The 26,449-nt window shown below is 25.9% G+C and overlaps 2 protein-coding genes across 3 annotated transcripts; one reads left to right on the top strand and one right to left on the bottom strand.

The window, feature by feature from the left end:
• Window positions 1-528: 528 nt before the first annotated feature.
• LOC123259819 (facilitated trehalose transporter Tret1-2 homolog) lies at window positions 529-18,303 on the top strand. The gene is made up of 11 exons (XM_044720544.1): window positions 529-825; window positions 975-1,163; window positions 1,852-2,068; window positions 3,966-4,101; window positions 10,630-10,838; window positions 11,930-12,199; window positions 14,264-14,492; window positions 14,562-14,758; window positions 17,662-17,841; window positions 18,018-18,152; window positions 18,218-18,303. Exons 2-11 carry the CDS (start codon window positions 1,150-1,152, stop codon window positions 18,284-18,286), a joined length of 1,656 nt encoding a protein of 551 aa, XP_044576479.1. The 5' UTR covers window positions 529-825; window positions 975-1,149; the 3' UTR covers window positions 18,287-18,303.
• Window positions 18,304-19,736: 1,433 nt separating this feature from the next.
• LOC123259823 (enolase) lies at window positions 19,737-25,538 on the bottom strand. 2 transcript variants are annotated; one of them, XM_044720565.1, is made up of 8 exons: window positions 25,521-25,538; window positions 25,281-25,362; window positions 24,558-24,651; window positions 22,373-22,546; window positions 22,137-22,294; window positions 21,718-22,018; window positions 21,080-21,366; window positions 19,737-20,538 (listed from the first exon to the last, which is right to left on the bottom strand). In XM_044720565.1, exons 3-8 carry the CDS (start codon window positions 24,618-24,620, stop codon window positions 20,217-20,219), a joined length of 1,305 nt encoding a protein of 434 aa, XP_044576500.1. In that variant the 5' UTR covers window positions 24,621-24,651; window positions 25,281-25,362; window positions 25,521-25,538; the 3' UTR covers window positions 19,737-20,216. The 2 variants fall into 2 exon arrangements, with proteins under 2 accessions (XP_044576500.1, XP_044576493.1); XM_044720558.1 differs by lacking the exons at window positions 25,281-25,362; window positions 25,521-25,538 and adding an exon at window positions 25,036-25,056.
• Between the last annotated feature and the right edge of the window lie 911 nt (window positions 25,539-26,449).

Below are 26,449 nucleotides of genomic sequence, written 5' to 3'. Positions count from 1 at the left end.
ATTTTTCAATTACATAAAAATACAAAATAAAAATTTAAAGCTGAATTAATTAATTGATAGTTAAAAAAAAAATTTTTTCTCTAACGCAATACGTATTTAATCCTTATTTTTCCCTTCTGTATTTTTTCCACTAGTAAAAAAATTTATTAATAATTCATTCAACAATAATAATAATAATAATAATAATAATAATAATAAAAAGAATCAATTAATTGATAACTAACTATTGTCGGTACATCAAAAAAATACAACAAAGATAAAAATACAATGGTCAAAAAATCTAATTTAATAAAACGATAATTCGGATAAGATAAGGTCAGGGTTTATTAATAAAATATAATAACATAATAATGGAATGACAGTATGTGTTCCTTTGACGTTACAAGAACGGTTAACAAGTATTATATCGTAGAGCGATATGGTACCCAGATGGCATTTGAAGTCTCATTTAAAGAGAGGATGAGTGGATAGGAAGGTAATTTCGCACGAGCCACACGCCAAGAACACTTTTTATTATTATTATTATATACATTATATCAAGCGGGAGTTGGGACTTTCTACTTAACCACTTTATGGCTCGTTATAAAAGCATCCGTTAGGATAATATTGTTCAGTTTGTCGTTGACTTTTGCAGGAATAAGTATTCGTTTTCTTTAATCGGCATTATTTTGATACTAACATCTGCAAACTGCCGCGAATTAGTGATAAGAGAACGATTGCTTGGGTTAATGTATTTGCATAATTAAACTTTAATCTTTTGATTAGTTGGCTCTGCTTTAGCACTACGGAAGTCATTTATTATTACCGATTATGTCAATTTGTGCTTTTTATTCTGATTGTTTTACGGCGAATTTATGATAAAAAATATCTTAAAAAGAAAAATATAGATTTTTACCTTCAAAAGTTGGAAAAAAATTTTGGCTCTCATATTTTTGGACGAAATTTCTATTTTATCTTTTTGATATATTTTTTGAAAAGTATTGAGCGTTTAAGTGCTGTTCGTCAAAAGATCATTTTTTTATTTTATTTATTTTATTTATATTTTTAATGGCGACAAGATAAATATCTCAGATGAACAAAATTTTTGCGTAATACTCAGTGACATAATTTAAGTTAATTATTTAATTAAATATTTTTTTTATTGAAAACATGGAAACAAACAGGTAAGAATTTTTCTTTAAAAATTTCAATTTTTAAATTTATTCAAAATTTTTAGCTAAAAAAATTTTTTTTAATTAAAATTTTAATTTTAAAATTTATTCAAAATTTTTATTTAAAAAAATTTTTTCTGATTAAAATTTTAATTTCAAAATTTATTTAAAATTTTAATTTTCAAATTTATTCAAAATTTTTATTTTAAAATTAATTCAAAATTTGTGTCTGTAATAATTTTTTTTAATTAAAATTTTAATTCTAAAATTTATTCAAAATTTTAATTTTAAAACTAATTCAAAATTTTTATCTGCAAAAATTTTTTTCAATTAAAATTTTAATTTTTTTTTTACCTTGTTAGCATAATTTTTAAATTATTAATTTATACTTAAATCTCGTTACGATAACGATGTACTTCAATAATGACAGTACTAACCTCTGAATTACATGCTCGCTATAATAACACGGCACAAATTATAGCAGCGGTTACGAAAGAAAAAAAAATTACTAATTATTACCACAAAAATAAAATTTAAGCATTCATAAAATTTTTAATGCTTTAAAAATTCATAATTTAGCGCTCGCTAATTAACTGAATAAATAATTAAATTTTCACCTATTAGCGGTAATGGATAATTTACGCGTATGTATATTTACATGGAAATTTAAATAAAAATAAAATTTTCACATTATTTATAGTGACAAAACAAAACCTTTGCTGAGTTACCACAAAGTAAATATTTTGTCGCAAAATTTCGAACCGCTGCAAGAGAATCAGAAAGGCAGTCAGTTGAACAATAATGATGAACTAAACAATGACAGTAATAATAACAACAATGAGAAGACTGTGTACGAGGAAGAGGAAGATGAGGTTCCAGTTCAATACACATCCAATTGTCGAGGTGTATTCGCTCAGGTGGGTTTATTATTTTGAAACCCGCATATATATGCTGGGCATTGAAGTTCATTCATACTTGCACACGATTTGTACTTTGGGGTATAGTTCCAAACACCTCGTATATACACAGGCGATATTAGGATGACTACCAGTAATAGTTTCATCAATTCAGTGACCTTACTTCCATTGTTCCAGTCTAATAAACCTTTTCACGCTAACGATGGCCAAACGTGATCAAATTTTTTTTATTATTTTGTAAGGTAAAAGCCCAATAGATGATCACGTACCAGTATATGATCACTCCATGTATTTGTATATCTATATTCACAAATATAGGTATACAAATACATGGAGTGATCATATACTGGTACATGATCATATATTGGGGCTTTTACCTTATTGTTATTTTTATTTTTTGGCTTAAGTAAAAAAATAAATAAATAAACAAATAAATTAATAATAATAATAATTAATAGATTTTAGCAAATTAAACCATGATAATAATAATAATAATAATAATAATAATAATAATAATAATAACTAGCAATCTAACAGTCACTATTTTACTGCCGTGACTTGTGAACTATAAATAAATAAAATTTTGCTTTATTAAATAATGACTTTTGTTAAATTGTACTATACTTTCTTAAATATTGACGTTTTTAAAGATATAAGCTCATCCCGATGTTATACTCATCAAGAGCTTTCATTTGAGTACCCACATGCATTTTTGATATATTTTTCATATATACATATATATAATATATATTTTAAAAATATAAACTCATCCCGATGTTGCACTCATCAAGAGCTTTCATTTGAGTACCCACATGCATTTTTGATATATTTTTCATATATACATATATACATGTATATAAATATATGAAAAATTGATGTCGGTATTCAAATGAAAGGTCTCGATGAGTGTAATGTCAAGGTGAACTTATATCTGTAAAAATGTCAATAGTTCACAAGATACAAGGTCATCTTTTAATCATGTTAAATTGCACTGTACTTTCTTAAATATTGACGTTTTTAAAGGTTTAAGCTCATCCCGATGTTACACTCATCAAGAGCTTTCATTTGAGTACCCACATTCATTTTTGATATATTTTTCATATATACATATATATAATATATATAAATATATGAAAAATTGATGTGGGTACTCAAATGAAAGGTCTCGATGAGTGTAACATCAGGATGAGCTTATATCTTTAAAAATTTCAATAGTTCACAAGATACAAGGTCATTTCTTAATTACGTATCTAGAGATAGAGAATTTTCGAATGCAACCTAACTACTCCCGAGTTGAAAAAATTAACTTACATGAACTTAACTACTATACTTAAACAATTGATGTAAGCTCATGTAAGTTCATTTTTTCGACTCGGGCTTTTCATAATAAATTGACTATCTTTTTCTTATTCTCTTAACAACATAGAAAATAATAATAATAATAATAATAATGATAATAATAAAACACGCAGGGGAGTAAAAATTTAATTTTTTAGGGTTTTGTGTTTATATTGCAGAAAAATAATTAAAATACTAAAACGTTTATTACCGAAGTTAAAGTATAACATTACAAAAACTAGACTATTAAACCAACAAACTTTCTGAAAACGAATTTATTTTATAAACTAGATAGTAATAACAATAAATAACATCATGATAATTTAAATATATCATCATTTAAGAATATTCCTCAAAAACTTTTAAAAAGTTAAACACATTCTACTCATGTGTTGCGAAAAGAATGTATAATTAAGAAAAACTATCCGAAAGGTTAATACTAACGATAAAATATATATATTTTTTTTTTAATTCAACCCGACGCCGTATCGCTGAATTCCATCCCCGAAGTATTTTAGAAAACATTCCAAGTAAAACATAATTTTATTATATCTTCCAGTGTATGGTTGCCGGCGCAGTGCTATTTTTAACCGCAGGTGTAGGCATGCCTATAGGATACAGCGGAGTTTTATTACCTCAACTTTACGAAATTAATAGTACGCTTCATATAGATCAAGATATAGGTTCATGGATAGGTAAGAAATAATTTATTGCTTTATTCAATTACTCCTGTTCTTTATCAACATGAAATGTTTTATAAAAGGTACTTTTTATTAGTTACTACTACTCAATTGATATCTTTTTACAATCAATTTAATTTATCAGGGTGACTTTTATTTATAAAATTAAAATTGTGGTTAATTTATATTAAAATATTTTCTGAAGAAAATTTTATTGCATTTTAAGAAAAAATAATTACCTTCAAATATCTTTAGGTCATACTTTTTAATAGAACCTAATTAGTATTTAATATTTAGAAAAAATCTTTTGATATAAATAGTTGACATTGTCTAATTATAATAATACTAGCAACTTTGCAGTCACTATGTGATTGCCGTGACTTGTGAACTATAAATAATTAAAGTTTTGCTTTATTAAATAATGACTTTTGGTAAATTACACTGTACTTTCTTAAATATTGACGTTTTTAAAGATATAAGCTCAACCCGATGTTACTCTCATCAAGAGCTTTCATTTGAGTACCCACATCAATTTTTCATGTATACATATATATAATATATATTTTAAAGATATGAGCTCATCCTGATGTTACTCTCATTAAGAGCTTTCATTTGAGTACCCACATCAATTTTTCATATATTTTCCATATATTCATATTCATAAATATATAAAATATATGAAAAAATGATGCGGGTACTTAAATGAAAGGTATCGATGAGTATAACATCGAGATGAGCTTATATCTTTCAAAATTTCAATAATTCACAAGATATAAGGTCATTTCTTAATTATTGACATTTTTTAAGATATAAGCTCATCCTGATGTAAAATTCGTCAAGAGCTTTCATTTAAGTACCCACATGCATTTTGATATATTTTTCATATATTCATATATATATATATATATATATATATATATATATATATATATATATATATATATATATATATATATATATATATATTACCGCAGGCTAATTGTGTCATGTATGATAATTCATTCTTAATTCATGGCATACGTATCTGGAATGCACTGCCAGCTGAGACTGTGGCTGTAGATAATTTGGTTGAATTTAAAAATGCTTGCTTCAATCACTTTTTTGAACATGACAATTAACAATTGCAATCTTTATTTTGGATCTTATTTAAATATTTTTTCTTGTAGAATTATTACGACTTTAAATTAAGTTATTTGTTTGTATTAAATAATCTATTTGGATTTTATAACATTTAAAATTAAATCTAATTGTAAACCTTTAATTAGTTAAGTAATCTTGTAACCTATGTAAACCAATGTAATTTAAATATTGATGGCTTTGAGGGAGCTTAGGTTCCAGAGCCAAATAAATTTTTTATCTATCTATCTATCTATCTATATATAAATATATAAAATATATGAAAAATTGATGTGGGTACTCAAATGAAAGCTCTTTACGAGTGTAATATCGAAATGAGCTTATATTTAAAAAAATGTCAATAGTTCACAAGATCCAAGGTCATTTCTTAATTATGCTAATACTTATTAAGCCCAAATACTTATCACAATAAATTGAATATCAGTGATAATGAAATGAAACCTTAAAAAGGCACAAATTAAAATCAAGATCTTTGTAATGACAGTAAATTTTACTAAAAAAACCGATTTTATCTTATAACTATTCTGGAAACAAAATTTTTCTTATTCTCTTAATAATATAGATTACTTATAAAGGATTAAAAATAAATTTAAATACCATTAAAAAGTTTATGAACCCTTCAGACTGTTATACTATTACAACAAACTTTCGGGGACTAGTATAGTCCCGTTAAATTTAATTATCATACATGAGAAAACAGGATTATTCAATTTAAGCTCCGCTAGTCGGTAACACGATGATAAAAGATAACAGATTGAAAAGTCGGAAACGTGAGACTGTATATCGATTATAAACAGCTTTTAGCGCAGGATTAAATCTTAAATACTCTCATCAAAGATAAAACACCGATTATCAAATGTCAATTTATTATCATTAATATTTATTATATCCGCTGCATTAACGAGGAAAGAATTCTGAAGATAGTCTACCGCAAGGGGATGATAATCCAGCGCGATAAAAATAAATATATTTGATATCCATCACATCAAGTTCAAGGACCGCGAAACTGAGGTTCATAGTACACACAGATAGCCTACGTACGTCCTTCAATTACATACGACATACGACGAACGGTGCGTGAGTCAATCAAGTGTCATCATGTCGCTGCATATTAAATGCAGTACACAATTCATTTGTAAAACGCGCTGTTTAACTGACCTACATATTTTTTTAGTCTATTATTTTAGAAGTCATTCACGGTCATTGATGTCAACAGTTACACATGTCATTTGACACGTAAAATAAAATTTAATTTATTATAAAATTATATTAGAAATTTTTTGTAGCATATCTGGATTTTTTTTGCTTTTTACAAAATTAAAAATTTCAAATATTTTTGTTAATATTGACGAAAAAAATGCAAAAAAAATTTTTTTGATAAAAAATGACGGTGGGTTGGTGCAACGAGCAAAGAGTGTGTTGCAAAACACGAGCGTTTAGTCAAAATTATGAAAAAATTAATTAATACAAATTTTTATTGATAAAAAATTTTTTTATATTTTATTTTGCAATTTTTTATAGAAAAAAAATTTTTTTTTATAAAAAATGACTGCTTGTTGATACAACGAGCAAAGAGTGTGTTATAAAACACGAACACTGAGTCAAAATTGTCATATAATTATTAAAAAATTAATAAATACAAATTTTTATTGATAAAAAAATATTTTTATATTTTACTCGCAATTTTTTATAGAAAAAAAATTTTTTTTTATAAAAAATGACTGCTTGTTGATACAACGAGCAAAGAGTGTCTTATAAAACACGAGCGCAGGGTTAAAATTGTCATATAATTCTAAGAACATTAATGAATACAAATTTTTATGAAATAAAAAATATTTTTATATTATACTTTGAAGTTTTTTTATAAAAAAAAATTTTTTTTGATAAAAAATGACTGCCTGTTGATACAATGAGCAAAGAGTGTGTTATAAAACACGAACACTGAGTCAAAATTGTCATAATTATTAAAAAAATTAATAAATACAAATTTTTATTGAGAAAAATAATTTTTATATTTTATTTTGCAATTTTTTATTGAAAAAATTTTTTTTTTTACAGAAAAAAAATTTTTAAAACACGCGCGTCGAGTCAAAATTGACATAAAATTATGAAAAAATTAATAAATACAAATTTTTATTGATAAAAAAATATTTTTATATTTTATTTTATAATTTTTTATAGAAAATAATTCTTTATACGAAGAAATAATTGCAAAAGGTATTGAAAATATTTAAAGGAAGACATTCAATAAAAATTCAAGGGATTTAAGAATTTCATCTCCTATTACCGTAAAATCCCTCCAAGGAGACATTAAGTTTATCTCTGTAAACCGTAATTAACTTTAGGTAATTCTATAGAAGCTTGAGACGGTGCAACGCAACAATATAGTTATAAACAAGCTCTCGTGTCTATGTCTATGTCTAGGATATCGAGGGATCGGGTTTAATGACAAGGGATTACCAGTGAATTGTTTGGTTCATGCTTGGAAAATTACAGCGAAGAAATTTAACGTTCATGTGACACTTTTCTGAATAAAATTTCGCGTGGTTGCGAAAAAAAGTAAGAAGCTTTTGTTCATCCGGGTTTTTAGAGTAATTGAAAAGGAAAATTTGAATAGAGAAATTATTTCTTCCGACTCGAGATGAGCAATGAACGTTACGTGGATTAATTTAATGGGGTATTTGCTAGACACCAAGTTGACAAAGGACAATATTAATGACGATGACAATTCTCAGAAGGCAGTAGCTAGTAATTACAATTAATAAAACTCAACAGCTGTTTTATCTCAATGTCGACAGCTAGTAGCCTTGCGGATGACAAATGTTGTCGTCGTAGATTTTCTGCTACATAATCAATCGACCGTGTGGATATTTTATGCAATGAATAAGTCTCAATGATCTTTTCTTTTATTTCATCTAGGTCAAATTTATTAATTTTATAATTTATAATTTTAAAGATTTTATTTGAGTCAAAATTTAAAATCAATTAATTTAAAACAAATTTAAAATCAATTAATTAAAAACAAATTTAATTTAAAACAAATTAAAAACCAATTAATTTAAAACCATCCCGTGTGAAAAAAAATCGTCTTAAAATTGTCGTTCGTTTAAGATCTTAAACGTGACACAAACCAAGACTATTTTAAGACTCTTTTAAGACGCAAAAAAAAAAAAATTCCAAGAGCAGATTTTAAAAATTTTGGTTCTCGAATTTGTTGTAAAAATTAATTTTTAGACATTTTGTAGGCGATTTTACGACTTCCTAACCGCAATAATTTTGAGTAGGATGTTTTTAAATTGAATTTAAAATTGTTAAAAAATTATCATCCGACAATTTTAAGACTTTTTTAAGACGTTCCGTTTTAATGTTCCGGGTCTCCGTCGCTGTTAGCTCATCTTAAAATAGTCTCTAAATTTTCTTTTAAGACTAATTTAAGATCATTTTAAGACTATTCAATGACGCTCTATAATAATTTTCCAGAGCTGTCGCTGTGATATCGTCTTGAAATAGTCTGAAAATTTTTTGATGATTTTTTTGACTATTTTAAGATTTTAGTCTTAAAATAATTTTTAAATAGTTTTAGAAAAAATCTTACAACGACAGAGCTCCAGAACATAATTATGGAGCGTCTTTAAATAATCTTTGAAAAATCTTAAAAACATTTTAAAATAGTCTTAAAAAAATTATTACAAAATTTCCAGGCTATTTTAAGATGATATTACAATGACAACTCCGGTAAATTATTATGGAGCGTCTTTAAATTGTCTTAAAATAATCTTAAATTAGTCTTAAAAAAATTAGGAAAACGGTTGACCCTAAAGGCTATCCCTGCAACTTCCCGCTAATTCCGTTAATACCTGGCCGCTTTTTTGAGCTCTTCGAGCTCAAAAGTACAATCTGTGTGTTATTTTAAGCTCTCCGAGCTCAAAAAGATACCTTTTCTATGCTTTTGAGCTCTTTGAATGTTCATACCGCAATAACTTTTGAATGAATGAACCGATTTTTACGCGGTTGGCGGCATTCTACGTAGTTTTTTAAGCCTTATAAATAATTTCTAAGTTTCAATTGGTCAAACTAGAAATTTCGGAGTAACTCTGAAAAAACACTTTTTTCGGTTTTCTTTCGTTCACGATATCTCTCGAACGAATCAACCGATTTTGACCGGATTGGCGGCGATCGACGTGGTTTTTCAAGGTTGAGAGCTGATTAGTTTTTAGAATCGATAGGTTCAGCCGTTTAAAAGTTATCCCAAAAAAACCACCAGAAAAAATTTTTTTTCCTACTTTTTTTTAGATTTCTCCAAATTTCTCAAAATCTATCGGTCCGAATCGGTTCAAATTAACAGGAAATCTAAGTTTGGCGAAGCCCTTTCGAATGGCACCAACCGCGATGAAATCGGTTCAACCGTTCAAAAGTTATAAGAGGTTTACATACTTACACACACACACATACACACATACATACAGACATAGTGACACCCTCGCGGGAATAGTCAGGAAAGCTTCCTAGGACCTCAAAACGTCGAGATCTGATGAAAACTCGATTTTCGAAAAACGGGGTAAAACCAATAACTTCCCGATTTTTGAAAATTTTCAATTTTCTTAGCGGGAAGTTAAAAAAATTTAGAGACTATTTTAAGATGAGCTAACAGCGATAGAGCCCCGGAACATTAAAACGGAACGGCTCAAAAAAGTCTAAAAATTGTCGGATGATAATTTTTTAACAATTTTAAATTCAATTTAAAACCATCTTACTCAAAAATATTGCCGTTAGAAAGTCGTAAAATCGTCTAAAAAATGTCTATAAATTAATTTTCACAACAAATTCGAGAACCAAAATTTCAAAAATCTGCTCGGAATTTTTTTTTTTTTTGGCGTCTTAAAAGAGTTTTAAAATAGTCTTAGTTTGTGTCACGTTCAAGATCTTAAACGAACGACAATTTTAAGACGATTTTTTTTTTACACGGGATTGATTGATTAAAAATATTTTTTTCTTTTGACGACTTAATTTTTTTTTATTAGTGTAATTTTTATTATAAAATTACAACTAATTATTTTATTTCGAGTGACTGCTGCTATTTCAATCCATCAGATATTAAATCTCTATTGTCAACTGTGAAAAAACTTTCTATTCATATTTTCGCAGGAATAAATTGACATAAACTCAATACTAACTACATTGTCAAAATTTTATTTGTCAATTTTCACTTCAATTAATTCTTTTTAATCAAATTTCGATATTAGAAATTAATAAATATAAAATAAATCTTAAAAAAAAATTATTTATTTCTTCATCTAAAAAAGTTATTTTAAATGAAAAATAAAAGAATCTTTTCCACAAAATTAAGTTCAATAAAAAAAAAAAAAAATTGCAAACTGATAAAACGATAATAGAATTATTTTTCAGCGTCAATTCACAGCTTGGCAAGCCCGCTGGGTTCCCTGATATCTGGACCACTTCTAGATGCAATAGGTAGACGAAGCTGTTTGCAGTTGTCTGCTGTTCCTTTGTGCATTGGCTGGCTCCTGATAGGATTCGCTAAAAATTTATGGCTCATGTTATTGGGGCGATTTTTCGCAGGATTCGGAGTTGGAATTTGCGGCGTTTCTGCTCAGGTGAAAAATATGCTTCACTTAAAATAGATCAATGTTAAAATTATATTTTTAATTTTTTAAAAAATAAACTAGGACAAAAAAATTGCATTTATTATCTTTAGAGCTTCTAAATATTGAATTTTTAGAACAATTTTTTTTTCACTAAAATTAACTATTTTATTATATTCATTTATTTTCCTTATATACAAACTAAACAGCTTTCAGGGGCCAATTAAAGGGTTACATAAAGATACATAAGTTGAATAGCGCATGTAGCCATCAATCTTAGTGACATTATATTTATTAATACATTAAATCTTTATATATAATTAAACATTAACATTATTTCAAGCAATATATTTATTTATTTATTAAATTTATATTAGCCGAATGGTAATAATACAAGATTTGGATATAATTAATGAGTAATAATTAAATTATATAGTGTAGTTAGATAATGAAGCAGAAAAATTACAGTACAATGCAATATAATAAATTAAGTAAGTAATATATGAGTAAAATCAAATACAAATTCAAATTCAACTAATTTAATTAATTTCAAATTTAACTTATCTAATAAATTTTTAGTTAAATTTAACAAATTTAACTAAAATAAATTAATTTTAAAAAAATTAATTAAAATAATTAATTTTAAAAAAAATTAATTAAAAAAATTAATTTTTAAAAAGTTAATTAAAAAAAATAATTAAAAAAATTAATTTAAAAACAATTAACTAAAAAAATTAATTTAAAAAAAATTAATTTAAAAAAAAATTAATTTTAAAAAAGTTAATTAAAAAAATTAATTTTAAAAAAATTAATTAAAAAAATTAATTTAAAAAAAATTAATTACAATAATAATAATAATTTATTAATTGTTCAAGAATACATAATTATTCGTACAATGGTAAAAAAATTAATTTAAAAAATTAATTAAAAAAATTAATTAAAAAAATTAATTAAAAAAATTAATTAAAAAAATTAATTAAAAAAATTAATTAAAAAAATTAATTAAAAAAATTAATTAAAAAAATTAATTAAAAAAATTAATTTCAAAAAAATTTACAATTTGAATAAAATTAATAATCAATAAAAATGATCGGGTTAATTAGGTATTAGTTGGAGAAACAGCAGACCCAGGCATCCGAGGATTCCTAGTTTCAATTTCAATAGCCGCATATTGCGCCGGAATTCTACTAGTCTACGCTCTAGGATCGGCTTTCACATGGGAAACAGTTGCATTCAGTGGGATAATTCTTCCCGGAATAAGTTTATTAACTCTGAGCTTAGTATCCGAAAGTCCTGTTTGGTTGGTTAGACGGGGTAAAATCAATGCTGCTAAAAAAGCTCTTATGTGGTTACGTGGAGGTGACACAAAACAGGTAACTCCTCATACTTTATTCATATCTATATTAATATCTTCTGTAGACTCTAGATGACTTTATCACTGTTGACTCTACTCTCTGTTCGTGTGGGTTTCACACAAAAACTTAAATGTCAAGTGTACTGTTGAAAAACAGGAAAAAATAATTAGAAACATTGAAAATATCGAGTAAAAGTCAATAACAATTGATCGATGGTAAATTTATTCTCTATTATAGACGCTCTTTTTTTGCTTCTGATAAAAAATTACCATTGCGATGACTGATGATGGGCTTGAAATGATACGATGAATGGGATAAGTTATTTCTAGGCGAGTCAACAAAAAATTCATAAACCGTTTCGGTGTCCTGATCCACTGTAAATAATCGGAAATAAATCCGGAGTTTTTTTCAGCAGAGTAAATCTGGATTTTAATCTAGAAAATGATATAAATTAAATTATTAATTATTAATTTATCTATAAATTATATAAATAATTAAAAAATTATATAAATCAATTTTTATTTAATTAAAACAAATTTTATGTGACAAATTATTTTTTTTCGTCGGTATAAAATAAATTTTACTGCACGGAAAAAAGTAAACTGTAATAAATAACAGTCGATTTATAATAAGTAATGATCAACTGCTAAAAATTACCATTTCAAACAGTAAAATCGTGATTTTACTATTCACTTTATAATATTTACCATTTAAACGTTACAATTTACTCTTTACATGGAAGAAAATACTATTTCAAACAGTAATATTCGCTATGTAAATGTCTAAAATGTTTAAGTATAATAATTAAGAATTCAGACTTTGATATTTATTATTTCGTACCTAAAAAGTGATCTTATGATATGTAAAAAGTATAAAATAAAGTTAGTAAATTTCTAATACAAGCAACGTCAATATTTACAAAGTAAAATGGTTAATTTTAAACGCAACGCTAAAAATCAAACTGTAATTATTGACTTGCTTGGACTGGTAAAATGTATATTTTAAAAGTATAATTTTTACTGTTTCAAATGTTAAATTCTCCCAGAGTGAGAGCCCCTTCTCTTTCATCTGAGTTCCCCTTCTCCTCATAATATCGACTTTATATTGAAATGGCAATTTTTACTGTTTGAAACTGTAATTTTTTAAGATGAAAGAGTCGTTATTTACTATAGTGACAGCTACTAATCACTTATTTTGGATATTAAATTATAAATTGTGGCTTTTATACTTTCTACATTAAGTTCTGTAATATTTATATTTTTGCCACCCCAATGTCTGCTTTACTGTTTGAAACTATAAAAATTAACCGGAATCCGAGTAAATATTACAGTTTACTTTTTTCCGTGTGGCAAAAAATTTTTTTTTGTGACATGATGAGAAATTTTTGGTAATGATTATTTTAAAATGATTGTAAAATTTCAAATTTTGCTATGATGGTGATAATTATCATCAATATTATAATATTTACAATACAAGACAGTAATAGTTACCATTATTGATGGAAAAAAAATTTATTATCAATAGATATTTATTACCAATTAAATTATTGCAATTTTGTTTTAATTAATTACTTTTTAAATTATTTTTATATACCAATAGATAAGTTATTAATATAATATATAGAAAAAATCAAAATTAAAAATCCCAAACAAATTTAATTTCCAAAAAATATTTTTTTTCGATCAATAAAAAAAATTTTCTTTTCATAATTCGAATTTAAGAAAGAAAATTAAATTTTTAAAAAATAGTTTTGGAAAAAATTTAAATTCCAAAAAAAGAACTTTGATTTTTATAAAAAAATTTTCTTCAATTCGAAAAAATAAAAAACAGTTTATTAATTGTAATTTTTTAAATTTCTAAATTTTTAAACGAGCCAAAATTAATTTTATTCAACAAAAAATTAAAAAATTTACTACTTAAAGTGAATCCTAATTAATAATATAATTTAAATCCGTCTCGGAATGAATTTAATTCCTGAAGGAATTAAATCAAGTAAAAATAACCAGCTCCAAAAATTTTTAACAGTATCCTTATAATAAAAATCAAGAATTTTTTAATTGTAATCCTATTTTTTAAATTTAGATTGCAGCGGAAATGTCTGACCTGATATCTCGAACAAAGCAAGACGACATGCGTGCCTCGTCGTCGGTATCAACGTCCTTTAGGGAGCGACTATCTGAAACAAAGGCGAAAATTGTTCATCCAGGTGTTCTCAAGCCGTTGATAATCATTAATGTTTTTCTAGTCTTGCAGGCGTTTTCCGGCACGTACATCATTGTTTACTACGGCGTCGACCTTATCCAAGACATTGGTCAGTCACAGCGTTAGCAAAGTTTACATTTATAATCAATCGATCATTAATTATTCATTTTTATTCTAGGAAAAGGAAGCGTTGACAAATACATGGCTGCTGTTGTGACTGCAGTTATTAGATTTATATTCTGTCTGCTCTCTTGTTTCTTGCTGTTAAAAATAGGCAGCAGAACTATCGCCATTGTGTCGGGAACGGGAACTGCTCTGTCGTCATTAGTCCTCGCGGCGTATGTTTTAGCGAAATCCGAGGAGTCTTATTTAGATGTAAGAGATGTTTGTGTATTATTGTTATTACTAATTGAAGGCATAGAGGCTTCCTTTGAAGTAATAGAGAACGAATATTTCAAAAGAAATCTTTGTAGAAAAATATTGAAATTTTAGCTTTCAATTTTACAAATGACTGTTTATTTAAATGCGAAAATAATTTTATAAATATTGATTTTTTATATTTTAACAACGAGTTAAATAGCTAGCCAAAAATTAAAAGTTTTTTTTTATGAAAAATTTTTAATTGACAGTAACTATTTATAGCTAATTTAAACTGACCCGAATTTATTGAATTATAATTTGGTTTTAATTTTACTCTTAATCTTTTCCGTCAGAGCTTACGTAAACTTAATGGACTTATAATGAAATTAAAATAAGATACTACAAATATGATTAATCAATATTGAACTTATCTTTTAGTAAGAAGATTTGAAATTATATTTTTTAAGTTAATAAAAAATATTATTTTAATATTTAGACAAAATGAATCCTGGAAAAAATTTTAAAGTTATGAAAAATTCATATTATTTCATTAAAATTATTATAAAATAAAAATTATAATAACAATAATAAATGCTCTTTAATAAGTAAAATCACCGATCTTAGAATAATGTTAAATAATAATAATAATAATTATTAAAAATAATAATGAATAATTAGAGGGAAAAAAATCGTGTACTAGGCTGGATCGCCAACATTTATATATAAAATAATAATAATAATAACAATAATTAATATGTTAGACTGGACAGCCAATAAAACTAAAAATATAAAATAATAATAATAATTAATAAAGAGGATAAACAAAAATGGTAATTATTATAAGCCAAGTGCCCGATCCGATTCTTGAAGAATGAGTAATTTCTCATTATTATTCCTTCACCATAATATTTTATCGGTATCACTCATACCATCAGAGAAAATCTAGGTAAAAATTCAACAATTAAAATTTTATTTCGACAATTTTTGTTTGAGAATGTTTAACCTCTATTAATGGCACTTTTTCTTTCAATGAAAAAAATGCTCTACTTGGAATAAAAATTAAAAATTTTTTTGATCTAAAAGTCTTTAAAATTAGAAACAATATATTCATTATTGAAATTAATGACTTCATTAATTAAGTAAGTACCAAAATCAAAGAAAGATAATTTTTATAATTTTTTTACTCAATGTAACTTTTTTCGGTAAGTGAAAAAATAATTCGGACATCCCAGATCAGGACTCGAACCTGGATCTTTTGGTTACGCGCCAAAAATTGTCAAAATAAAATTTTAATTGTATTTTCACCTAAATGAGTCATACCAATAAAATATTATGGTGAAGGAATAATAATGAAAAATTAGTCATTTTCCAAGAATCGGATCGGGCACGGCTTGTAATAATTACCATCTTGGTTTATTCTCTTTATTAATTAAAATTACCGATCTATAGAGTCATATCGACGGTCTAATTAGCAATTGGTCTAACTCTTTATTTTTTAGAGGGTGATTTTTTAACATTTTGATGTAGTAATAATCCAATTATAAATTATTTGAATAATTCAAATCTAAATATTATGTCTCGATTATATATTAATGATATTAAATGATTTTTTAAAATGATAATAAATTTTTAACTAATTGTTTTTTTCGTACAAATAGAAGATTCTTTAAAATGAAGTTAGACAATTTGCTAATTAGAACGTCGATATATTAAACGAAATAATAATAATAATAATAATAACATTTTTAGTAGATTTCATAAAAATCTAACTATTGCAGCCGTCCTCATAGAGCAACTTTTAAAAAATTGAGTCATTTTCTGACTCAGTTTGTCGAGCTGAGTCAGAAAATGTATATAGTTAGCCGACGATATTAATTTTTTGATTTTTTTTTAATAATTAAAATATAACAAAAAAATTTTTTAAAATTACAATTACAGTTTTTGAAGTTATTTATAAGTGAAAATTTTTTTATTTACTTTTTTGTAATCATTTTTTTAATAAAAAAAAAATTCTAAAAATTTTTAAATGTCGGATAACTTAATTTTCATAATGTAATGACGTTTAAAATAAATTTGAGTTATATATGGATCGTTCTATGCCAAATCACCTTATTTTAAAAATCATATTTTTTGATCTAGTTGAATTTTTTATGTTTTTGTGCATATAAAAATGAAATTTTGGTGAAAAATTATAAAATCTTTAAAAATCTCGAATTTGTGATTAAAAAAATTCGAAAAAGTTGTTTAAAAATCGATGATATTTGAATCCCCATTTAACAACGGGTTTAAAAAATTTGTTTTACAGTCTAGTAAAACATATATTTTTTTTTTAAGAAAATTAAAAAATGTCGGTCTACAAATAAAATGAAATCAACTTCCATTTCGGCTGCCGAATGGCCTTTTTTTTTTTAACAAAAAAATGGAGTGCTTTTTTTCAGAAAAATTGTGGAGATAGATACTATAATTTTTATTTTAAAGACTAAAAAATTTTTTTATTTTTTTATTTTACTTATCGCGAATAATTTAATAAATTATACTATTTTTACTGCAAAAGGCGTTAAGATGGAGATTAAATCAATCATTTAAAAGTCACTTTTTGTGGAATAATTTAACAACTAATAATTAAATCGAAAGATTAAAAGCACACAATTTTAAATGAATAATTTCAGTGACGGAAATTGTTACCGAAAAATCAAATAAAAAAAACCGCCGAGAGCATTTTTAAATTTATCAATAATTCAACAAGCTAAAAAAATCCAATCTGCTTCATTATTCCGACTCTCTCCTCACCTGCGCTGATATTAAGTCACTAACGTTTCATAAAATATTTATTTTGTCAAATTTCAGTCTACCAATCACATTTATCAAATAAACAACTATTTTTTTTCTTTATTTAAATTTAATAATTTTTTTTTCAGAAATACATAATAGGAACCTGCCTTTTTTTGTACGTCAGTTTAAACACAATTGGATTATTCACCCTAATTGGAAATATAATCAGCGAATTGCTACCGCATCGAGCTCGCGGTATCGGGGGCGGATGTTCGATGTTTATGTTCAATTTTTCACTGTTCATTACAGCTAAAATTTTTCCCTTGGTAAGTTTTTTATTGGAGATTTATAAAACAAAATTAATCGAGTGAAAATACTCAAGTCATAGTCATGTTACATCTTCTTTATTGTTTTTTAAATAAAAAATCGTGACATGATTCTTTGGCAGTTTAAGAAAAAAAAAAAAAAAAAGTAATTGTTTTTTTTTATTTATGTTAATCAGGTTAAAGAAGCAGTTGGTATGGGCGGCGTTTTTATCATCTTCGGAGTATCGGCTCTGATACTAACGACGTTTATGTGGCTGACGTTTCCCGACACAAGGAATCGTTCGCTGCAAGAGATTGAGGACTACTTCAATGTAAGTATAATAATTTGATACTCAACACAAGTAATTATTATAATTATAAATTTGAATAATTTTAGGGAGAAAGTATCTTGTGGGTCAAGAAGAAGAAATGTCAGAATGAGAGGCTCCAAAATTCAGAAGCATAAATAATTATTCTAGTGGAAAACAATGTGATACACATTTATTAATTTAATTAAAGTTAACTCACTGTTTATAATGCACCCATTAAATATAATTAAATGTATATTTTTATACTTACAGTAATATAAAGCGCTGAGATGATATTAAATAATTTTACATATTATTATGAATTATAGAAAATTGTTTTATTACCATGGACTTTCATGCACTTTCCCATTTTTTAAGCGTTTAAAAACGAATGTTTATTGAAATTGTTTTTTTTTAATTAAATTATTTTGTTAATTTATTTAAAGAAAAAAATTTGTTGGTACTAGCAACCTTGCAGTCACTATGTGACTTCCGTGACTTGTGAATTATAAATAAATAGAATTTTGGTTTATTAAATAATGACTTTTGGTAAATTGCACTGTAGTTTCTTAAATATTGACGATTTTGAAAATATAAGCTCATTCTGATGTTACACTCATCAAGAGCTTTCATTTGAGTACCCACATCAATTTTTCATATATTTATATATATTATATATATGTATATATGAAAAATTGATGTGGGTACTCAAATGAAAGCTCTTGATGAGTGTAACATCAGAATGAGCTTATATTTTCAAAATCGTCAATAATTCACAAGATACACGGTCATTTCTTAATTATTGATATTTTTAAAGATATAAGCTCATCCCGATGTTACTCTCATCAAGAGCTTTCATTTGAGTACCCACATGTATTTTGATATAATTTTCATATATACATATATATAATATATATATAAATATATGAAAAATTGATGTGGGTACTCAAATGAAAGGTCTCGATGAGTGTAACTTCAGGGTGAGCTTATATCTTTAAAAATGTCATTAGTTGACAAGATAGCAAAGTCACTTCTTAATTATTGACATTTTTTAAGATATAAGCGCATCACGATGTTAAACTCATCAAGAGCTTTCATTTGAGTACCCACATGCATTTTGATATATTTTTCATATATACACATATATATAATATATATATATAAATATATGAAAAATTGATGTGGGTACTCAAATGAAAGGTCTCGATGAGTGTAACTTCAGGGTGAGCTTATATCTTTAAAAATGTCATTAGTTGACAAGATAGCAAAGTCACTTCTTAATTATTGACATTTTTTAAAATATAAGCTCATCCTGATGTTACTCTCATCAAGAGTTTTTATTTGAGTACCCACATGCATTTTGATATATTTTTCATATATTCATATATATAATATATATAAATATATGAAAAATTGATGTGGGTACTTAAATGAAAGGTCTCGATGAGTGTAACATCGGAATGAGGTTATATTATTAAAAATTTCAATAGTTCACAAGATACAAGGTCATTTCTTAATTATGTATCTAGAAATAGAGGAAACAAAATTTTTCTTATTTTCTTAATAATATAGATTAAATAAAATAATTTTAGTAATAAAAAACAAATATTGTGTTTAAATTCAAATTTTATTAATTATTGATTCCATCGACAATACTCCCGAGGAAGATTACAGATCAACAGCAATACATTGTTATAAACTATTATTTTTTTCAACAGCAATTTTACACTGATATCCTTTAATTATATTCTTTAGTATTTCAATTAACAAATTGAAGGCAGCAAGAAATATTACGCGTTGGGTACAGATTTTTTTTAAACATTAAAAAAAATCAGACAATAAAAAAAAACAATGACTAATAATTGAATAAATATTACTAGCAACGTGTGTTATAAATATTTATCATCTATTATATAATGAAACTCTAGTCAACGGACTTGAACTTCCACAGTACTCAGAAAGGAATATAATCTGCGGTAATGTTTTTTTTGTCTCAATTTTAAACACTAATGTTAATTGTAACTCAAGATAAAGTAGTCATTGAACGATATAACTGTTGATAATCGTCGTGTAAGTTGGACAGTGTATCTAGGCAGTTGGGTGACGGAATTTCTCCCCAGCAAACTTGGCATTGGCTCCAAGTTCTTCCTCGATACGCAAGATTTGGTTGTACTTGGCCAATCGCTCAGAACGGCAAGGTGCTCCAGTTTTGATTTGTCCAGTCGACAAACCAACGACCAAGTCAGCGATAAATGTATCTTCAGTCTCACCGGAACGGTGAGACACCATTGTACCCCATCCGGCGCTCTTGGCCAAATTGTGAGCGTTTATTGACTCAGTAACGCTGCCAATTTGGTTGACCTTCAAGAGAAGACAGTTGCAAGCTTTCTTCTCAATTGCTGTCTTGATTCTGTAAAATTTTTAATTAATAAATTTTTATTAAATTTAAGAAAAAAAATTCTTTTATTAAAAAAATTTTATTCATATTTTTTTGATACTTGTAATTTTATTCTTATTAAAAAAATTAAATGTTCTCAAAAAAATAATCTTAAAATTTATAACTCAAAAATTAATTTTTTTTTTAATTAAAATAAAATTGCAAGTATCAAAACTGGATTTTTTTTACATAATTTTGTCTCAAGAATTTTTTGGAAATAATTTTTTTTGTTTACTCATATTACACGGAAATAACAAGATGATACTGGGTATCATCTCAGATTATACTCAGTGATATCTGGATTATACTCATTATAATCTGGGATGATATCCAGTGTAATCTTGTTCTTTTCGTGTATAATACAAAAAAAAATAAATGTTGATGCTTTTTTTTCTCAAAAAATTAATTATTTATAATGAAAACAAAATACTTAGAAATTTTTTTGTACCAAAAAAATTTTTTTTTTTTAAAGTAATTTTTGTTTGTCAGTAAAAAATAAAAAATGATAGATTACCTTTCTGGGTTGGTTACTGTCAGATCGTCACCAACAATTTGAATAGGAGTGGAAGCAGTGATTGAAGTCCAGGAGTCCCAACCATCTTGGTCAAAGGGATCTTCAATAGACACAATTGGGAAATCTTTGACCCAATCCAAGTATAGATTTTTCAACGCATCTGGCTCCAAGTAAGTAGCGGGGTCTGATTTTTCGTTCTTGAAGTCCAAGTCGTACTTTCCGTTCTTGTGGAACTCAGAGGCTGCGACATCCATACCGATCTTGATCTTTCCTTCGTATCCAGCAGTCTAATTATATAAAAATTAATTATTTAATTTTTGCAAAGTAAAAATTAAAAATAAATTTTTTATAAATTAAATTTTTTTTTAAAAATAAATTTTTTATAAATTAAATGTTTTAAAAAAATAAATTTTTTATAAATTAGTTTATTTTTTAAATTAACTTTTTATAATTAAAATTTTTTTTTAAATAAATTTTTTATAAATTAAATTTTTTATAAATTAGTTTTTTTTAAATAAAATTTTTATAATTAAAATTTTTTTTCAAATAAATTTTTTATAAATTAAATTTTTGTAAAAAATAAATTTTTTATAAATTACATTTTTTTTTAAATTAAATTTAAAAAAAATAAATTGTACCTTAATAGCATCAATGATTAAATTAAGAGCTTCCTTGTTCTCAAGAATGTTTGGTGCAAAGCCACCCTCATCACCAACAGCAGTAGCATCAAGCCCGAACTTCTTCTTGATTCCATTTTTCAAGTGATGGTAGACTTCACTGCCCATTTTCATGGCTTCAGTGAAGTTAGCAGCGCCAACGGGCAAAATCATGAACTCTTGCATGGCAAGTTTGTTACCAGCGTGAGAGCCTCCGTTGATTACATTGAAAGCTGGCACTGGGAGAATGATGTCCTTGTTTCCAGCCAACTCAGCGATGTATCTAAGAAAAAAAAAATTATTAATCAATAACCCTGACGTAACCCCTTATGAAAGTGATGTAACACTCCGGCAAAAAAAATGTTATCTCTAATATAAGGGATTAGAATAAGATCACTTACTTGTAAAGAGGAATGCCTTTCTTGGCAGCTCCAGCTTTGCAGACAGCCAAGGAAACACCCAAAATAGCGTTTGCGCCTAGCTTAGCCTTGTTTGGGGTTCCATCGAGTTTCAACAGGAAGTTATCGATGTCTGTTTGTTGAGTTACTTCTAGTCCAGCCTAGAATTTAATTATTGATTGAAATTTATTGTATATGCATTGAATATAAAGGTAAGTTTTGATAAATGTAATATTTACTTTTAATAATTCAGGAGCAATAATTGAGTTGATGTTTTCGACAGCCTTGAAGACTGATTTTCCATGGTACTTGGATTTGTCATTGTCACGGAGTTCAAGAGCTTCGTGGACTCCAGTGGAAGCACCAGATGGAACAGCTGCTCTGAATAATCCGTTTTCAGTCACCAAGTCAACCTAAAATAACCCGTTTATTATTTTTGAATATTCTTGCTAGGGTATATTGGAGTCAGTCAATTTTATGACAGTTGAATAAATAGACATACTATATAATTTTTAGATTTATTCATTAATCAATAAATAAATTGATTGGAGAAAATTATTTTTAAAAATTGCATTTATATTTTTTAGTCAATTTATGATGATAAGTATTTAGGCTACATTTGAAAATACTCTATCTCTAGATACATAATTAAAAAATGACCTTGTATCTCGTGAACTATTGACATTTTTAAAGATATAAGCTCATCCCGATGTTACACTTATCAAGACCTTTCACTTGAGTACCCACATCAAATTTTCATATATTTATATATATTATATATTATATGTAAATATGAAAAATATATCATAAATGCATGTGGGTACTCAAATGAAAGCTCTTGATGAGTGTAACATCGGAATGAGCTTATATCTTAAAAAATGTCAATAGTTAAGAAGGTACAGGGCATTTAAACAAATATCTTGTAAACTATTGACATTTTTAAAGATATAAGCTCATCTTGATGTTACACTCATCAAGACCTTCCATTTGAGTATCCACATCAATTTTTCATATATTTATATATTTATATATATATGTATATATGAAAAAAATATCAAAAATTGATGTGGATACTCAAATGAAAGCTCTTGATGAGTGTAACATCGGGATGAGCTTATATCTTTAAAAATGTCAATAGTTAAGAAAGTACAGGGCATTTTAACAAATATCTTGTAAACTATTGACATTTTTAAAGATATAAGCTCATCTTGATGTTACACTCATCAAGACCTTCCATTTGAGTACCCATATCAATTTTTCATATATTTATATATTTATATATATGTATATATGAAATAATATGAAAAATTGATGTGGGTACTCAAATGAGAGCTCTTGATGAGTGTAACATTGGGATGAGCTTATATCTTTAAAAATGTCAATAGTTAAGAAAGTATAGGGCATTTTAACAAATATCTTGTAAACTATTGACATTTTTAAAGATATAAGCTCATCTTGATGTTACACTCATCAAGACCTTCCATTTGAGTATCCACATCAATTTTTCATATATTTCCATATTTATATATATGTATATATGAAAAAAATATCAAAAATTGATGTGGATACTCAAATGAAAGCTCTTGATGAGTGTAACATCGGGATGAGCTTATATCTTTAAAAATGTCAATAGTTAAGAAAGTACAGGGCATTTTAACAAATATCTTGTAAACTATTGACATTTTTAAAGATATAAGCTCATCTTGATGTTACACTCATCAAGACCTTCCATTTGAGTACCCATATCAATTTTTCATATATTTATATATTTATATATATGTATATATGAAATAATATGAAAAATTGATGTGGGTACTCAAATCAAAACTCTTGATGAGTGTAACATCGGGATGAGCTTATATCTTAAAAAATGTCAATAATTAAGAACTGCCCTTGCTATCTTGGCAACTGATATTTTTAACGATATAAGCTCATCCCGATGTTACACTCATCGAGACCTTTCATTTGAGTACGCACATCAATTATTTCATATATTTATATATATGTATATATGAAAATGCATGTGTGTACTCAAATGAAAGCTCTTGATGAATGCAACATCGGGATGAGCTTATATCTTCAAAAACGTATTTAGTTAAAAAATTACAGTGCAATTGAACAAAAGTCATTGTTTAACAAAGCAAAATTTTATTTATTTATAGTTCACAAATCACGGCAGTCACATAGTGACTGCAAGGTTGCTAGTAACGTTTAACAAAAAAAAGAATTGATAATTTTTAAAATTTACTCCAAAAAAAAATAAATTAGTTACAGAAAATTATTTTTAAAAAATTTCAATTAGTTTTTATTAATGTCTTTATGTAAATTTTTTTTTCTGTTATAATTTATTTGTTAAAAAAACTAATAAAAATTTTTAATTATTTAAATAATAAATTTAAAAGTAAAAATATAAAAAAAAATTACCTCGACAGTTGGGTTACCACGAGAGTCGTAGATTTGACGTGCTTTAATACTTTGGATCGGCATTGTGTAACAACTAAATTCACAGGTAGAAAATCTGAAACATGTCACAATAAACTAAATAAAACTAGTTCAATATTAACAATGTCAGCGGTGATTATTCAATTAGCTGACGTAACAATAACTATAATCGTACGATCAGACTTATATATCTAACAAAAAATTTACATTTGTAATTAGCGTAATTTCACTAAATTACTAAATATTCAATAAGTAAAAAATCACTTTCTTATCATATTTAACTTCTGAATTATCTCATTATCAACTTTAACCTTGCCAAGGTCATTGCATCATCTAAAAATAACAGTTTCTAAGCAAAGTAATTTTATAAAATAAATTAACAAGATAATTAAATTTTACAAATATTAAAAACAATTTTTAATTAATAATAAAATAAAATAAAAATATCCTAATTATAAACCTTAAAGTAAAATATCTGCTGAGTAAACCACTCCCGGCACGTAATACGTACATGATATATTTCCTCTGTTAAAAAATCGATTTTTTACTGTACTAACTAGCGAAAAGTATTTAAAATCCAAAAATATAAGTTTAAATTCAAGATTTATAATTATTAAAAGCAATTAATTTAACAGGTAAATAATTAATAATTGAAATTGTTAATAATTATATAAATTTTATGTTAGAATAATAAATATTAAATACCTTGTGCTAACGCGTGACAATCGACACGAATGACACGAACGTTGGATGTAGACTGAAAAAAATGACGACCTACTTGTGACCTCTGAAAATATAAATTATTAAGCAATGACGTGATTAATAAAATGTGTGTTTAAATTAATGAAAAAATTTTTAAATTTTACTACTTATAAAGAAGAAATAATAGTTTTCTTGTTATTTTTTATTTTTTATTTAGTTTTTACTTTGATTTATGTTACTTACGGGGATTCCACGAGTGACCTTGAATATTAAGATCAATAAAAACTGATGTTGGTGATTACGTAAACTTTCAGACTTTCGGTCGATAAAAAAGCGCGCTTGTAGGTGCTGACATCTGGGATAGATTTTAATTATTTCAAATAGTTTGAGTTTGCGGTAATAATATTTACTTTTCTTCTCTTGACTATTAATTGCTGAAGAAAAATTTTTGTGAATGGAAAGTAAATAGTTTAGATAAGAAATTGATTTTTCAGAATCAATATGACTATTTATATATTTATTTAAGATTATTTTTTGTTTTGATTGTAAATACAATTGGCGCCTGTAAAATGTCAATGATATATTGATTCATGTTTTTTACGGATGTATCAATCAAGTGTCATTGATTCGTTATTTTAATATTTGTAAATTTTTTTTTAGTTTAAGAAGTTGTAATTTATTGATTAAAATTAAATTACTCGAAATCTGACAATTTTTTTTTTTTTAATTTGAAGAAAAATTAAACGTAAAAAATTTGAAAAATTACAATTTTTTTTTAAATAATGACTTTTGTTAAATTGCACTATACGTCCTTAACTATTGACATTTTTAAAGATATAAGCTCATTGCGATGTTTCATTCATCAAGAGTTTTCATTTGAGTACCCACATGCATTTTCATATATTTTTCATATATACATATATATAATATATATAAATTTATGAAAAATTGATGTGGGTACTCAAATAAAAGGTCTTGATGAGTGTAACATCGGGATGAGCTTATATCTTTAAAAATGTCAATAGTTCACGATATACAAGGTCATTTCGTAATTATGTTAAATTGCACTGTACTTCCTTCATTATCGATATTTTTGAAGATATAAGCTCATCTTGATGTTACACTCATCAAAAGCTTTCATTTGAGTACCCACATGCATTTTGATATATTTT

This window comes from Cotesia glomerata, linkage group LG1 (assembly GCF_020080835.1).
Source record: "Cotesia glomerata isolate CgM1 linkage group LG1, MPM_Cglom_v2.3, whole genome shotgun sequence".
In the NCBI taxonomy this organism is placed as follows: domain Eukaryota; kingdom Metazoa; phylum Arthropoda; class Insecta; order Hymenoptera; family Braconidae; genus Cotesia; species Cotesia glomerata.
The sequence above is the reverse complement of the archived record's forward strand: the minus strand, read 5'-3'. Positions and strand labels throughout refer to the sequence as shown.

What these genes read in the sequence shown, in the direction of transcription:
- LOC123259819 (XM_044720544.1), top strand. An exon ending in CGACCTTATCCAAGACATTG is followed by an intron (nt 14,493 to 14,561) that starts GTCAGTCACAGC and finishes TTTTTATTCTAG; the next exon opens with GAAAAGGAAGCGTTGACAAA. An exon ending in CAGCTAAAATTTTTCCCTTG is followed by an intron (nt 17,842 to 18,017) that starts GTAAGTTTTTTA and finishes TATGTTAATCAG; the next exon opens with GTTAAAGAAGCAGTTGGTAT.
- LOC123259823 (XM_044720565.1), bottom strand. Translation starts at nt 24,620, where the DNA reads ATGCCGATCCAAAGTATTAAAGCACGTCAAATCTACGACTCTCGTGGT. An exon ending in GTGGTAACCCAACTGTCGAG is followed by an intron (nt 22,547 to 24,557) that starts GTAATTTTTTTT and finishes GGGTTATTTTAG; the next exon opens with GTTGACTTGGTGACTGAAAA. An exon ending in TTGCTCCTGAATTATTAAAA is followed by an intron (nt 22,295 to 22,372) that starts GTAAATATTACA and finishes ATTAAATTCTAG; the next exon opens with GCTGGACTAGAAGTAACTCA.